General features: G+C 51.3%; 1 protein-coding gene across 4 annotated transcripts in view; it reads right to left on the bottom strand.

Moving 5' to 3' along the window:
- Nucleotides 1-13,876, bottom strand: part of ARHGEF6 (Rac/Cdc42 guanine nucleotide exchange factor 6) — a 39,363-nt gene extending 25,487 nt beyond the window's left edge. For 2 of the 4 annotated variants that reach the window (XM_065689166.1, XM_065689167.1), the window contains exons 1-4: nt 13,650-13,876; nt 12,551-12,634; nt 4,789-4,873; nt 79-206 (exon numbers count right to left, since the gene is read on the bottom strand). In XM_065689166.1, the coding sequence (XP_065545238.1) occupies nt 79-206; nt 4,789-4,873; nt 12,551-12,634; nt 13,650-13,814 (462 nt within the window). In that variant the 5' untranslated portion in view covers nt 13,815-13,876. Of the gene's footprint in view, nt 1-78; nt 207-2,273; nt 2,384-4,788; nt 4,874-7,947; nt 8,051-12,550; nt 12,635-13,649 lie in introns of those variants that run through there. The other 2 variants (XM_065689169.1, XM_065689170.1) reach the window with 2 other exon arrangements.
- Nucleotides 13,877-14,513: the final 637 nt, after the last annotated feature.

Genomic DNA, 14,513 nt, shown 5'->3' with positions numbered 1-14,513 from the left:
TGCCTGACCCAGGTGTACTACTCACACCGCTCTACCCCGCAGCCATCAAACCCTTGTGAGATGTTAAAGAAAGGATACCACAGGCTTGGATTGCCTCCTTAGCACCCTCGTTGTCTCGGAAGCTGCGCCGTTGGAGTCCGTGTGGGCACCTCCAGCCGCGGAGCTAAGAGAGGACAGATGTGAGCATGGCCCTTTGGATGGCTGATCTGGTGGAGAGGAAAACAACATCCGAGTTTTAGCCAACTGTCCCCCGTTCCTTCTACATCCCAGCAAAGCAAAGCCACACATCAAATCACGGGATTTCACTGGAATGCCCCTTTGGAAGCCTTTGGGCTGGGGCAGCCTGGACAAGAGAAGGCTCCTGAAGGGGAGACCTGAGAGCAGCTCCAGTGCCTAAAGGGGCTGCAGGGAACCTGGAGAGGGGCTTGGGACAAGGGCCTGTAGGGACAGGCCAAGGGGAATGGCTTGAACCTGGCCGAGGGGAGACTGAGCTGAGCTCTTAGGCAGAAGCTCTTCCCTGTGAGGGTGCTGAGGCGCTGGCACAGGGTGCCCAGAGAAGCTGTGGCTGCCCCATCCCTGGCAGTGCTCAAGGCCAGGTTGGACACAGGGGCTTGGAGCAAGCTGCTCCAGTGGAAGGGGTCCCTGCCATGGCAGGGGTTGGAGCTGGAGGAGCTTTGAGGTCCCTTCCAACACAAACCAGGCCGGGGTTCTATGTGAAAAGTGAATGGCAAATAAAAGCCCTGTGAATAAATAATTCTTAGACCTCAGGATTTTTCAGGCAGTTGCAGTATTTGGGGAAGTCCAACACTGGAATTAATCTGTTAAATCATTCAGAGAGGAAACCGCAGGAAAAAAGAATACTTAGTCCAGTGCTGCCCAATGGGGAATGCTGCTGGGCCCTGAGCAAGCACTGCTTGGGGAGGAATGCTGGACAGCCAGTCTCACAATCACTCCTCTATTCAGATGAGTCCTTCTGGGTTCATTATACAGCTGAAAGAGGCTGGGCACAATCCTGATTCCTATCCATGGACTGCTGCCATCAGCCATGTGAGAGAGGGATTCAGACTGCGCTGAGGCAGGAGAGCAGTGTAACGCCATGGAAGGGCTCAGAGCATCATCCACAGCTCTTGGAGCTGCCTCTCTGACATAAAGCTCCTCACTTTGCACACTGGTCTCAGGGCTTGTTTCTCAGCCTCAGAACCCTGTTTAGATGCCGTGGAGCAGGAAACACCTGGGATTCCAGCCACCCAGTAATGCCCAGTACTTCTCTGCTACTGTACCTCCCACCACACTGTGGGGCAATGGCTCCTTCCTATGTGTCATGGTGCTCAAACGAAGCAGCAGCAGATACCATCATCCCAGTAAACTGGGAACAACTGTTAAGATTCGCCTTGCAGCTTCTTTGTAGATTTAAGAGCATCCCCTTACTCCAGAGCTGCTCTTTTCCACCTGCACTGTGGAGCTGGCATTCGCATGGGCCTCCAAAGGGGAACAGAGAGGAATGGTGTGCAGGCATCGCTGCGCTGCCTGTGCAAGTCCCCACATAACATTTGGAGCTCTCCCCTGGAAACGGTGCAAGAGGAGAGGGTGAATCCAGCCCCAAAGCGTGCTCAGGAACCAGCAAACACAAGCTCTAAAGCTGCTGTTCCCCCATTCTCCTCCAGCCTGAACATCGCCATGGAAAAACCATTCCGGAGGGGAAGTCTGGTGGGAGTTACAGGAACTCAGCCGGGCTTTGATTCTCCCCAGAGGATTCTTGTTTCAATAGGAAAACACTTCACCCCTGACTGGACCTGGAGCAATACAAACTGCGAGCTCCAGGAGTGTGGATTCGCTTTGCCTTTCCCCAGTGCCTTGCACAAATGGGGATCACATCCATGACTACGACTTCCAAACCCTCACCCATCCCATACCCACGCACCAGTCTGCCCAGTCCCGGCTCCAGCAACAGACAGCGTTCCCAGTACGTGCTGCCAGTGAGTCAGTTTTCTGCTCATTACACAACTGCTTGACAACCACACAGTGAATTCCCAGCTCCCTGCGCTGCAGCAACAGCAAAACAGCTCCGCATGGAAAACCCACTTCAAAAACACAGAGTGTGTGTGTGTGTGGGGGGGGTTATTTCTCTGGAGCATCCTGACATTGGAGCAGCAGTGATTTCAGCTGCTCCCACCGACTCCCAGGCCAGGAGGGGGGGATGGCTGCCAGCCTGAGATGTTCTTCCCCTGATTCCATCTGAAAAGGGAGGATGTGACCCAAGAGTCTGGACTTACTCAAGCCATCAGCCCCAGTCCCATGGGAATGACTCGGTTACTGTAGGTTTTGATGCTTCTCCCTGCCCCTCCCAATCTTCCAAAAGGCTTTATAAATATCTTGCAGCAACCTAGAAACAAATGTAAAACTGACTTCGACACTTTGGCAGGGAAACGTATCATTTATATGGCATCATGACAGCGTCCTATTTTATGCCTGGTCCAGCATGGAATGCTGCTGCCATATGTTGCTTAAACTATGGTTAAAATAGCTGGGGTTTCTGCTCACATTCCTGCGCTATTTTTGGCAGATGAGCCTCGTCTGATCCAGCACAGCTGGTTTTCCTCCCCTGCCCTCGCTGTCAGATAAAAGCATCAGCTCCGTGTTGCTGCGATGCGATGGGCAGCTGCTGAACTCTGAGTTTATCCCCTCTGGTTGGTTGCATAACAAGACCCACGAAGGCACAAGGATTTGGACTTCAAATGGATGCTCAGAAACACACTCCCACGGTGTTTCCTTGTCACCTCCTTCCTTCTGCCTCCGACAAGGGTGCTGGGATGCAGCCGCTCTGCAGGTGGCAGGATGCGCAGGGATGCCAGAGCGCGGGCCGTAGCAGGGTACCAGGCTGATGCTCCATTCATCCTCTGGTGGGACAGACAAACCGGACTCTCTGCAGTGGTGGTTTGCAGGACACAGGCTCCTGCTTCTCAAGGAACTTGGCCAAGCCACCAAAAAGCAACCGTTTGAGACATGTATTTATTTTACCCTGTACTTTCCCCAAGGGTGAGCTCTGCCTGTGCAGCTAATTATGGCGCAGGCATTGCGCTTTTTAACATCTCAACAGGGAAAGCATATGTTCAAACAGATGTTTGCCACGAAACCAGGAGGATCATCCCAGCTTCCCTACGGCTCCATCGCTAACGTGTGATAGAAACTACTCCCCAGCAAAGCCGCATCCCGAGCCTTGTGCAGTGATTGCAGGGGTGAGCTGGGACACGGTGGCTGCCAGAATAGAGCTGGATATAAGGGGAAGGTTGTGACAACAGCACCACGCACACCCCATCAGAGCCCAGCAACAGGCGAGCACAGAGGCAGGGCAGTTTCTCCCTCTTTGCTTTCAGAGCAATGAAGCTCGTGTCAATCCCAATGACAGCGTTTGCAGAGGCTGCTCCCGCTGTAGGTAACCTGCATGTTACTCATGTAGGTAACCTGAGCTTCCTACATGGGGGCACGGGGTGCTGCCATTTAGCAGAGCAGGCAGAGGCTGGGAGGAGATGTGCTGGAGCTGAATCACAGGTCACTGACTTCCAGAGAGAGAGATGGAGGCTGAGCTGAGTGCTGGCTGCAGAAGGACAGCCTAAGAACTTGAACTGCTTCACAGCAGCACTATATGCACATATACATATATATAGATACCATTATACACCATATATATATTCAGAGAATCAGAGAATCCCAGATTGGTTTGTGTTGGAAAGGACCTTAAAAGCTCATCCAGCTCCAACCCCTGCCATGGGCAGGGACGCCTTCCACTAGAGCACGTTGCTCAACAGCCCCATCGAACCTGGCCTGAAACAATTGAGAAACCCATCACAGACCAAAGCCAGGCAAAACTGCAGTAAACCAACAGGAAAAAACCCTGCCATTAAAGGAAAACAGTGGGGTTTGTGTTTGAATTTCCCCCCTTTCAGTAGCCTACAATGCAATCTGCAGCAGCGAAACGGAACTCTTCTCCTGGTGCTGCACTTTGGTGGGTGACCAGGACTCTGCAAGTCCACTCGTATGACCAGAGGCCACAAACACCTTCCACCCTGCAAACCCTTCCCAACCCCATGCGGCCCTGCTCCCCATGCCCTCAGGAAAGAGACCCTGGTCCTCTCACCCCTCCCCAGAGCACTGCGCTGCCATCACCCTCCCTGTTGAACCTCTCTTCGCAGCCTATGGGACTGATATCAGTTTAAAGCAGCCTGAGGGGATGAGCTACATCATTGAGATGGAAACCAGAGGAGCTGATCTGCTTGGCTTCAACAGCACATAGAGAGGCAGGACAAGCTATGAGCTTGATTCCCAAATCCAGGAGTCTACTCCATGGACCAAGGGAGAGGGGAGAAACATGAATACAACTGGCAGAGCACCAGGTCTGCTTGGGCATTCAGTAAGGACATGGGGCAGATGGACCTGTTTTTCTCTTTGGCTTGAAAACACACTATTTAAACCCTGCTATTTGCATTTTGGGAGGTGCATGCTCATTTACATCGCGGCTCCTTTACAATGACCTACTTTGAGGTCCCTTAATGCCGTCAAACCTGAGCAGAGGTCCCTTTGTGTAAAGCAATGATCTAAGCCAGCAAAGCGCACACAGCCACACTTAAACCTGGGGTTGGTAGAAGCATGAAATACCAATCCCACCATCCAGCATCGGCCCAAGCCTCCAGAAACCGGCATAAACTGGGAAGTACCAAACAAACACCCCCCGTGCCGGCATTTGTAGGAGAGGAATTGAAAAGACACCAGAAAAACCTCCTTGTTTCTTACCTTCGGTGGCTTTCCTTAGAGCTGTTAATGTGCTCAGGACCTTGGAGAACTGCTCTCCGGTGTACAAATCATATGGATCAAACACCTGCCAAAGAGGAACTTGGTCAGTTGAGCCCAAAACACCCCACTGGGGCTGTCTGAGGGTATGGGTGAGGATTGAGAAGCCCTTGTGTCTGCAGGGAACGGGTTTATTCAGGGCCGACAACACCCCTTTATAGCAAGGGAATTCCTGGGGCAGGGCAGGGGGAGCTGGCAGCATTCCCATCACAACATCAGGGACAAGGGGAGGAAGGAATCAGTGCTGGCTGCAGAGCAGGGACTTGCAGAGCATCACGGGGAAGGTTATTGCTTGCCTTGAGGGTAGGAAAGATTTTGCTGCTATTTTTTGCTACCGAAAGCTGAAGAGATGGAGGCTGTACATAGACATGGATATACACACACACGCTGTCAGCAGCAGCAGACACAAACACACACAGTTTGCTGCTGCTGCAATATGGCACAATATAATGCATATACATTCTTTGACAGGAAGACAAAAGCAGTTGTTTTATGTGCAAAACTTCCACTCTAAGGAATCCTGCATTCCCAAGCCTCAAACAGACACACACAGTCAGCAAGGGCTTATTTCCTGTGACTGGTAACTGGACCCTGCGCACCCAGACCTTCAGAACTCACCCCCAGCACAACGAGGGGCAATTTGAGCTTCCAACCCCTCCTAACACCGGAGAAACCCCCCCAAGCTCACACTGACTGCACAAATCCTACCCTTCATGAAGCAAAGAGAAGCGATACAAGGAGTTCCCGATACAAAAAGCTCCCGTTATCGGTATGACCGAGGCACCATCTGCTACTCCCCACACACACACTGTCTTGCAGACGGAGACCATAGATCCAAAGAACAGGAAAGATGGTCTGAAAGCTCTCCTGGCAGACACCATCCACTTACAAACACTTCCAACACATACGAGTATGTCCTGCTAAATAAGTACACGAGGCTTTAATTACCTCGAGGGTAGCACTGCCCTTTAGAACAGCCCTTTCTTCCTTTCCACATTGAGCTCCTTGAGCCCACTTGGCATCTCTCCATTAGGACGGGGCCTGGCCTCTTTCGCAGAGCTGGATGCTCGCAGCATCTCTTGCTCTCGACAGACACATCAGTGCAGCAACAAAGTCCCACAAGAGCAGCACAAAGGCTGCTCTTTGGTGAGAATCTATCTACAAACTGGCTCAGCCACTGCCAGAAAGGCTTTACTCTACAGAAACAGAGGGGGACAGCCTGCTGTCATTATAGATATTAAAGTCAGCAGCTCCACAGCTACGGCTCGGCACATCCCCACCTACCTTGGGCTGTCTCCGAGCTGATCTATTGCCCTCACTCACTTGGCTGTGCTCCTGTGGACCACGCAGACCGCATCCCCTGTGCCAGCTGGTGCATGAACTAGTTCTGTGCCCTGCAAGCGCAGGCAGCGCTATCAGAGCATCGCCTCCAGCCCTCGCCAGTGTCTGCGTGCACAGGGAGATGGTAATGGAGAGCCCGGGTGTGCACTGACCCTGTTGGCAGCCGCCGGAGGATGCAACGTTACAGCAGGAGGGATGTCTGTGTGCAGCTCTCTTCTGTGTCATTCCCTATCATAGCCCTTCTTTTCCCCATTTAGGTAAGTCCAGAAAAACAAGTCCTGCCTTGAATGAATAGCATCTTCTTTTATTAAAGTAGCACAATATAGCCCTGATGCTTCCGAGCACAGAATAATGCTGCACGCTCAGAGTCTGGCAAAGTCCAGAGGAAAATGGTGGTGGGAAGGAAATTATAGCATCAAACCTAGCAATAACTGTAAAGACTTTCCTTCGTGAAGAAATTGTCTGGAGTAGCTACTGTGGAGCAGTGGCTATATGGAAAACTCTGCTGGATCAGCTACTGTAGTGTAAATACACTGCAGCTTGTTCCAGAATAGATTAATCATACAGAAAAGTCCTCATTTATGAGCTAAAAATTATTTTTTCCAGCACAATCCATCCATAATTCCGTTCCTAACTGTAAGACAAGCTGCGGGGCTGGAAGAAAAATAGAAGTGGAAAAGGTTTTTTTGCTTTTAGCTCATGGAAGATCACAGAATCCCAGTCTGATTTGGAAGGGACCTTAAAGCTCCTCCAGCTCCAGCCCCTGCCACGGGCAGGGACCCCTTCCACTGGAGCAGCTTGCTCCAAGCCCCTGTGTCCAACCTGGCCTTGAGCACTGCCAGGGATGGGGCAGCCACAGCTTCTCTGGGCACCCTGTGCCAGCGCCTCAGCACCCTCACAGGGAAGAGCTTCTGCCTAAGAGCTCAGCTCAGTCTCCCCTCGGGCAGGTTCAAGCCATCCCCCTTGGCCTGTCCCTACAGGCCCTTGTCCCAAGCCCCTCTCCAGGTTTCCTGCAGCCCCTTTAGGCACTGGAGCTGCTCTCAGGTCTCCCCTTCAGGAGCCTTCTCTTCTCCAGGCTGCCCCAGCCCAGCTCTCTCAGCCTGGCTCCAGGGCAGAGCTGCTCCAGCAATCGCAGCAGCTCTGTGGATGTAAGCAAAACCCCTCTTAGATCTATGCTGTCACCTGAGCATCTCCATTAAATCGCGCTCCCGACTTCCACAGTCACGGAGCGCAGCTCCGGCTGCTCCATCGGGCATCACACCGGGAGAGGGAAACCCGCACTGCCGCACTGCCAGGCCTCCCAGAGGCACCGAGGAGGGGAGGAAGCGCCGGGCAGTGACCAGCAGAGCTCGAAAAATCCCCCCCCAGCTGCACCTAGCGAGTTACCAGCACCCAAACGCCCAGGACCGGGTTGGGAGATGCACAAGTGACGGGAAGCCGGGCTGCGCTTCCAGCCCGAACCCACCGCAAACCCGGCAAAGCCCCAGACCCGAGGGCTGGCACCGGACTGCCCCGCTCCGCTGCCGAGGATAACCGGGGGCTCCCCGGCGGGACAGACACCGGCAGCGGCCGGGAGCGCCCTGCGCACCGCCGGGGCCCTCGGCTCCGCTGCCCGCAGCTGGACCACAGGCAGCAAGGAGCCGCGCTCCGGTTACCCCAGCGGGGACACCGCGGTGCGGGGACACCCGTCGGGGATGCCCGAGGGGGGACAAGGGGATGCCCGGCGCGGATGCCGGTGCCCGCAGCGCGGTCGGTACTCACGGCAGCGGGCGGGCGGGCGCGCAGCCCCGGGGCATGGCGGCGGCGGCGGTCGGGGCTGCGGGCTGCGGGCGGCCGCTGCGGCTCTGACCCGGAGCCGGATCGCGGCGCGGGGAAGGGAAGGGAAGGGAAGGGGAAGGGGAAGGGGAAGTGACAGGCGGTGCCGCCGCCCCGCTCCGCCCCGCCGCTCGCTGCGGGACCCGCGCGGCCGTGAGACCGCAGCACCCTCCGCCGGCCGCGGGGGGGAAGCGGACGGCAAAGGGGAAAGGGGGGAGAGAAAGGCCAGGGGAAGGGAAGGGAAGGGAAGGGAAGGGAAGGGAAGGGAAGGGAAGGGAAGGGAAGGGAAGGGAAGGGAAGGGAAGGGAAGGGAAGGGAAGGGAAGGGAAGGGAAGGGAAGGGAAGGGAAGGGAAGGGAAGGGAAGGGAAGGGAAGGGAAGGGAAGGGAAGGGAAGGGAAGGGAAGGGAAGGGAAGGGAAGGGAAAAAAGTGAGTTAGGAAAGAGGGGTAAAAGGAAAGGAAAACAGGAAAGGATAGGGAAAAATAGGAAAAGGAAAAAATAAGAAGAGGAAAGAGAGGGAAAGGAAAGGAGAAAAGAAGCAAGAAAAAGGACAGGGAAAATGAGGGAGGGATAGGATAAGAAAGGAAACCCCAGGCTATTGAAATGGTCACTACAGCAGATTTGCACCACCCAGAAGAGAAATGCTGCAGGAGGGCCTGTAGCGGAGGCGCGGTTCCGTTGAGGATTCCCAAAGACAGCACGTCCCGAGCACAGCACCAGTGCTGTGTGTGCCCTCCTGGAAAGGGAAGGATGCGCTGTACTGAGCCGGGGGGAGCCCGGCTGTGGGTCCCAAACCCATGCAGGGACCTTGGGGTGTCAGAAGACATCGCACACCCTGTGAGCAGGAGGGCACTGGGACGTGGGGTCCCTCCGAACACAGACATACCCATCCCCAGTGCTCGTGCTGGGCAGGAGCTCTGCCTTTTGATGTTACCCATCTTAGAAAGGTAACGTTGCTTGGGAGTAAACCAAAGCAGAGCAGGCTTTGGGAGCACAAGGGGATAATGGTTCTTCATCTGCTCTTCCACTCCTTCGAGGTACAGTTTGGTGAAGGCTGCAAACACCTCCAGCTGCAGAAATAGCTTCGGTTGTGCCCATGATGGCAGTGCCACGCTGCGTGCTCTGTGTGGGTTAATCCAGCTATTGATTCCTCTTGCACATACGTTCTTGGTTCAACACAAACACCAGCCCCTTGCCAGCAGTTTTGTGGTCATATTGGCAATAAAACGCTGCTGCTGAATGAGGGTCTTGTGCTTCCTCAGCAGTAAATGATGCTTAGGTATTGAGCTGCTGTTACTGTATACGCAGTGGTGTCAACAGCTGAAGCCAAGAGGAACAATTCCCATTTGTGCCCTCACGAACAAGCAGGACCAGGAGTTTTCTACCCAATTTGTCCCTTTCCTCATCATCTTTTCCCTCCATCTGCTACACTAGACTGCACAAACCATCAGGTTCCGTCCTGCTTGCATCCAGCTTAGCAGTACTCACTCGCTGGACCAAACCTTGGGCTCACAGCCACAGCTCAGAGGTTAAAGCCACTGTTCCTCAGTCCAAACCACTAAGGACTCTTAAGCTCCAAAGAGGTGCCCACATCCTCTGTCTCAGCAGTGTTGGGCTGATGGATGCTCTCGACTTGAATCAGATGCCACTGAAAAGCAGTCAGAAAGTTTTAGGCACAGCCTCATTGTTTCAGCTCATTACAGCGCTCGTCTAGTACACAGGAGGTGTCGGCTTCTCCGCATGCTTTCTGTTCTAGGACTGACACATTTGAAGCAGCACATGGTTGCAGGCTTCAGTCCTGGGCTGAAGCTAAGGGAGAGTTTGGTTATTTATACCCTACAACGCGATGGATGACTCCAGCTCACACCACAGGCCTGCAGAGCTGCAGCAGCTTAAGGGAGCCACCTCAAAGGAATGTCACTGAGTGTTCTTCTCCTTTCCTTCCGCTATGTCCAAATGTCTCCCTGCTCCTGTAAGGCAGGAGAAGGTGCTGTTTGCCTCACTGTGCTTTTCTTCCTAAGATTGGGTTACCAGGACAACAAAGAAGGGTAGGTGGGAAGCGCATATGTGTGGCTCTGCGGGAGTAACCTCTTTGCATGCCCCCCCATTGGAAGAGATTGGCAAGCAGTTACCTGTTAGGGTTTCAACCCAAAGCTGTTGGAAACCCTACCTTGCACGCTGCTCACCTGCCCTGCACGCTAGCAATGCCCACTGAAGTGATGCATTCAGCTCCAGATGGCAGCTGTACAAACATCTCTGACAAAACCAAGTTTAAAGCATGGTGTGATGCTTTGGCAAAGTACAGCGAGGCCACACGATGCCAGGGTGGGATGCCAATGGTGTGGAAGAAGTTTTTCATGCTTGAGATTCCCCAGGATGAGGCCCTTTTGTACAAGTAGAAGTTGTGAGCTCTGATTCCCTCGGAACATCCTCTTTCGCTCACATCTGCAACAGGAACAGGATCTTTGACCTTAACATGCACTTGTCAGTCTGAAGACAGGAGAAGTGGCTCAGATCCAGTCCCAGGCTACTTCTTCATATCTAAGGAACAAGAGTTCTCTGTGGAGAAGGGCAGAATTTGACCAAACCATGAGGGTTTTATTGTCAAATCCAGGGTGTGAGCCAGGGCATTTAAACCCATTAAACCAAGAGCTTTGCTGATGTTACTCTTTCCTCGGGATGGGATAATGGAGCAGCACAGATTTTCTATCCTGTGCTCATCTTCCTTAGACATAATACCCCATCACCGCAGCTTCAGGGTGGATAGATCTTGGAACCAGAACTCTCCTTGCCAATGAGGTCCAAACAGGGCAGCTTTGAGAAGGAACAGAGGGTTTTCATGTCTGCCCTGGCTTTGCCTTCAGGGAGCACTCAGACAAGCTGGCAATATGGGAAGAGCCAGAGGGAAGCAAAAGCACTCTGCCTTGTGCCGTGTCTTGCCCACCATCTCAGCTGTCCTACCTCTAGCGTTCCTCTGCCTGAAGCTCCCGAGGGAGAAGCAAAGTTTCTGTGTTCTAATGTGACTTCGTATTTGGGGGAAAAAAGAAGAAATCATACTGATTTCACTGCAAAATTCAAGCTGGAGAGATTTGAGCTTTTGTTCAGCTTTTGAGGTCTCCTTTCACAGTGCAGGGCGGCCACACGAGCACTGGGGTTGTTCCTGAAGGATCAGAATACTTCAAAGATTAAAAGGGTTATAAATCAGAAGGAAAAAGAAGGCAGAAGCCTTTTCTGAAGTGAAAACCAAGGAAGAAAAAGCACAGGGAGGATCAGAGCAACACCAAGAGCCAGGCACACAACAGTGCTGGTTCTTGGCATCTGTAAATTGAGTGTGGCTGCAACAGTGCAGAACTGGCTTTTAAAACTACGAGATGCTAAAGCACAGCGGTTGAGGGCTATTCCCTGGTCCTGATTTTGAGCTCTGTCAGACTCCTGGTTTTTGCTGTTTTCCACCACAAGCATTATGATCGGTTTTCAAACACAAAACTAAACCCTCTCAAAGCAGAGGAAATCACACGGCCAGCACCAGAAGACTGGCAGCAACTGATTTCTGATGTGACAGGCCTTCGGTGAGTCTATATTTATCTGTTCTTCAAGCTGCTGCAGCAGCAGGCTTGGAGAGATGCATTTACTGGGGAACAATGGGCTGGTGAAGCAGCTCTGCAATGAGCGTGTTTTCATGCTGGGTTGCTCTAAGATGCTGAAGAAAGGCTCTTTGCTTGTTCAGACCTACCAAAGGAAAAGTGCAAGTAACAGAGCTACCACGGGTTGCATGTTTCACTATAGTGCCTGAATATTCCGTATAATGCCCAAGGATGCTGTCCCTGCTTCTGGCAGGTATTTTTCTTCCACAGTGTTGGGCATATTTCAAAGGAGACAGTGACAGCTCTTAGTTATAAGTTTCTTGTAAGCATTTAAGTGTGACACAGAAGTCTTTGCATTTTAAATCCATATGCACTTAGTAAAAGACCTGATGGCAAAATGAGCTGACCTCTGAGGTCACCGAGACCCTGATCTTGCAAATACGAGCTATGCTTAAGCATGAGAATCAGTATTTAGACAGGACCAGTAACAGCCACTGAAAAGGTGTCTTTTGACTTCATTAGGATGATTTTCATGTACAAGGATCAATGTAAGATGATGTGTTTGGCAGATTCCCACACAACAGTTGCAAGGAGATGAAAACACTTCAGTATTGAGAGTATTTCCTATCAAACCCTGCGATCCCTTCTCTCCAACACTGAAAAACAACATAAACAGGTCCACAGCTCAACTCTATTTAGACAGACCTCCTTTTATCGCTGCATGTATTCCTACCTGACCACTCCAGCTTGTCTCGAAAGACAAGAAGGAATCAAGCTCACAGTCAATGCACTCTGTTTCCACATTCTCCAGACAGAATGTTAAGTTACCCGTGCTCTGATTGCTGTCACTCATACAAAAGATGAGGAATGACACCAATTCCATCCCTCTGGTATCCGGCTTTTTTCCAAAGGCTGATGGAACAAGCAGTTTATGACAATAAAAGCAAGGAGCCAAGCTGACTTACCTCCACTTTAAGGAGCGCACAGCCTTTCAGGAATTCTTGAATATTACTGATGCAATCGGCTTCATTTTTAGGCTCCAGGCAGTGCTAAAGAAAGAGAATCCGCTGAGCTCATTGCATTACCTCCTGTCTAGGCTCTATTCAGGGGGCCCTGCATGAATATTGACATGTGCAGTTTATACTGAATTAGGGAAGCTTCTGGAGGGGGCGGCTGGGGGAGGCAGGCAAGCTGTCGAAGCAGGAAGAGCCAGCCACTGGAGGAAGTGATGCACACATCGAGATGGTCGGCATCTTGTTTTGAATGTCAGCAGATGCCAGTGCCCCAAGCGGCAGTGGGAAACGGGTGACCTTTAAGAACACACTGCACCCCAAGCATCGCGTATGAGCACAATCGGGAGCTTCCAGTCAGCAAAACTGATTTGTGCACAAGAAATAAAGGCTCCTGTTCTACAGGGTGAACCTGGTGTTTTCTTTCTAATTAAACAGCATTCTTTGTGTTGCCATTTCCTACCTCTCATTGGACTCCTTCCCTTTTTGCTCCTCTTGCAGTAACTTGCCACACTCTTGGACTGTCTGAATATACCCCTTGTAAAACTGTAGCAGGAGCTTAAATGGCTTTAGTACCAATGGATTTGCTGGTCTTGGCACAGTTCAGAACGCTATGGATGCAAGGTCTGTGATTTATTCCTGACCTAAGCTGCTTCTCTGGTGTGTTTCCTGACTAAGTGCTTTACACTAAGAGTTCTGAAAGAGTGAATACATTTACAGTTGTAGCTAATGGCATTTACGTAAATACAGACAAACTGCATCTCCTTCTATTCAAAACCAAGCTATTTTGATCTCTGGTAGGCCCGGTATTTCCTGCCACTGGATGAACACGTGTAACTCAGCCAACTGCAAACTTATGGTGGTTTTTCCTGCCTGTAGAGATGAAATCAAAGGACTAAAGCTACAATTGCACTGTCCCCTTCATTAGGTGCCAGTAAGTGAGATGTAAACCATGTTGCTGATACTCCTTGCTCACCTTACCAAAGAAAACCACAAAGCAGGGCAGTATTTTGCTGTTTCAAGCTCCCCAAAATACGTCTTTGAGAGTAGTTACCTTTTCAGCAGATCCCGGAAGCAGTCGATTGATGAGTTTACAAAGCACAGTTCCATCTTTGAGAGCAGCTTTCAGGAACTCTTGGGGATCATCTACTGTTTTCTTCGGGGAATTTAACACTCCTAAGGAAATCAGCCACGTTACGGTTTGTTCTTCTGGATTCATCCTGGAGCGCTGTGCCGCCAGCGCAGTTCTCCTGTGCAGCAGCTTGCTGGAACCCACATCCGTGATTACATCTTCCTGCCTCTGCTGCTGCTTGCACAGCTCCAGGGTGAAACAACCTTTTTTTTTTGCTCAGCACAGAAACTCACCAAAGCTTAAGAACCAGAAGTACTGTTACTGGGAGGTAACAAACTCGTTCTCGAAGCAAAAGAGCTTCTAGTGCTCTGTTAAAGACAGTCAACTACATGGTTCCAACATCACTGGAAACAGAAGTGGTTTATGTGGATACCTGTTCTACCAATAGCATCATGGAATGGTTTGGGTTGGAAAGGACCTTAATAGCATCTAGTTCCAACATACCTAGTGACTTTCTCCTTGTGGTACCCTGGTAAATGTGGGCTTTACTTACACCTATTGTCCCAAGAATTTGTCTTTACTACTGTAAATAAAGAGGTATTTACAGCTTTAAAACAGAACTTCACACTAAAGAGGATTGGGAGCAGCATTACACTAACTTTAAATCAGCCTTTTTTGACTTCATGGGGCAAATGTAGTTATTAAAATTGCCTTTTAGAGTAAGTTTTCTGTTTTCAAGATCTGAATTTTGAAAATGAATTCTGACCATGCACTGCATGCAGAAAAATAATGGGGGGTTTCAGTTGCTTTATTTAAGTGCACACCTAATCCAAAATGGGGTTGGGG

Source organism: Lathamus discolor, chromosome 9, assembly GCF_037157495.1.
Source record: "Lathamus discolor isolate bLatDis1 chromosome 9, bLatDis1.hap1, whole genome shotgun sequence".
Classification (NCBI taxonomy): Eukaryota; Metazoa; Chordata; class Aves; order Psittaciformes; family Psittacidae; genus Lathamus; species Lathamus discolor.
This window is presented reverse-complemented; position numbering and strand designations above follow the sequence as displayed.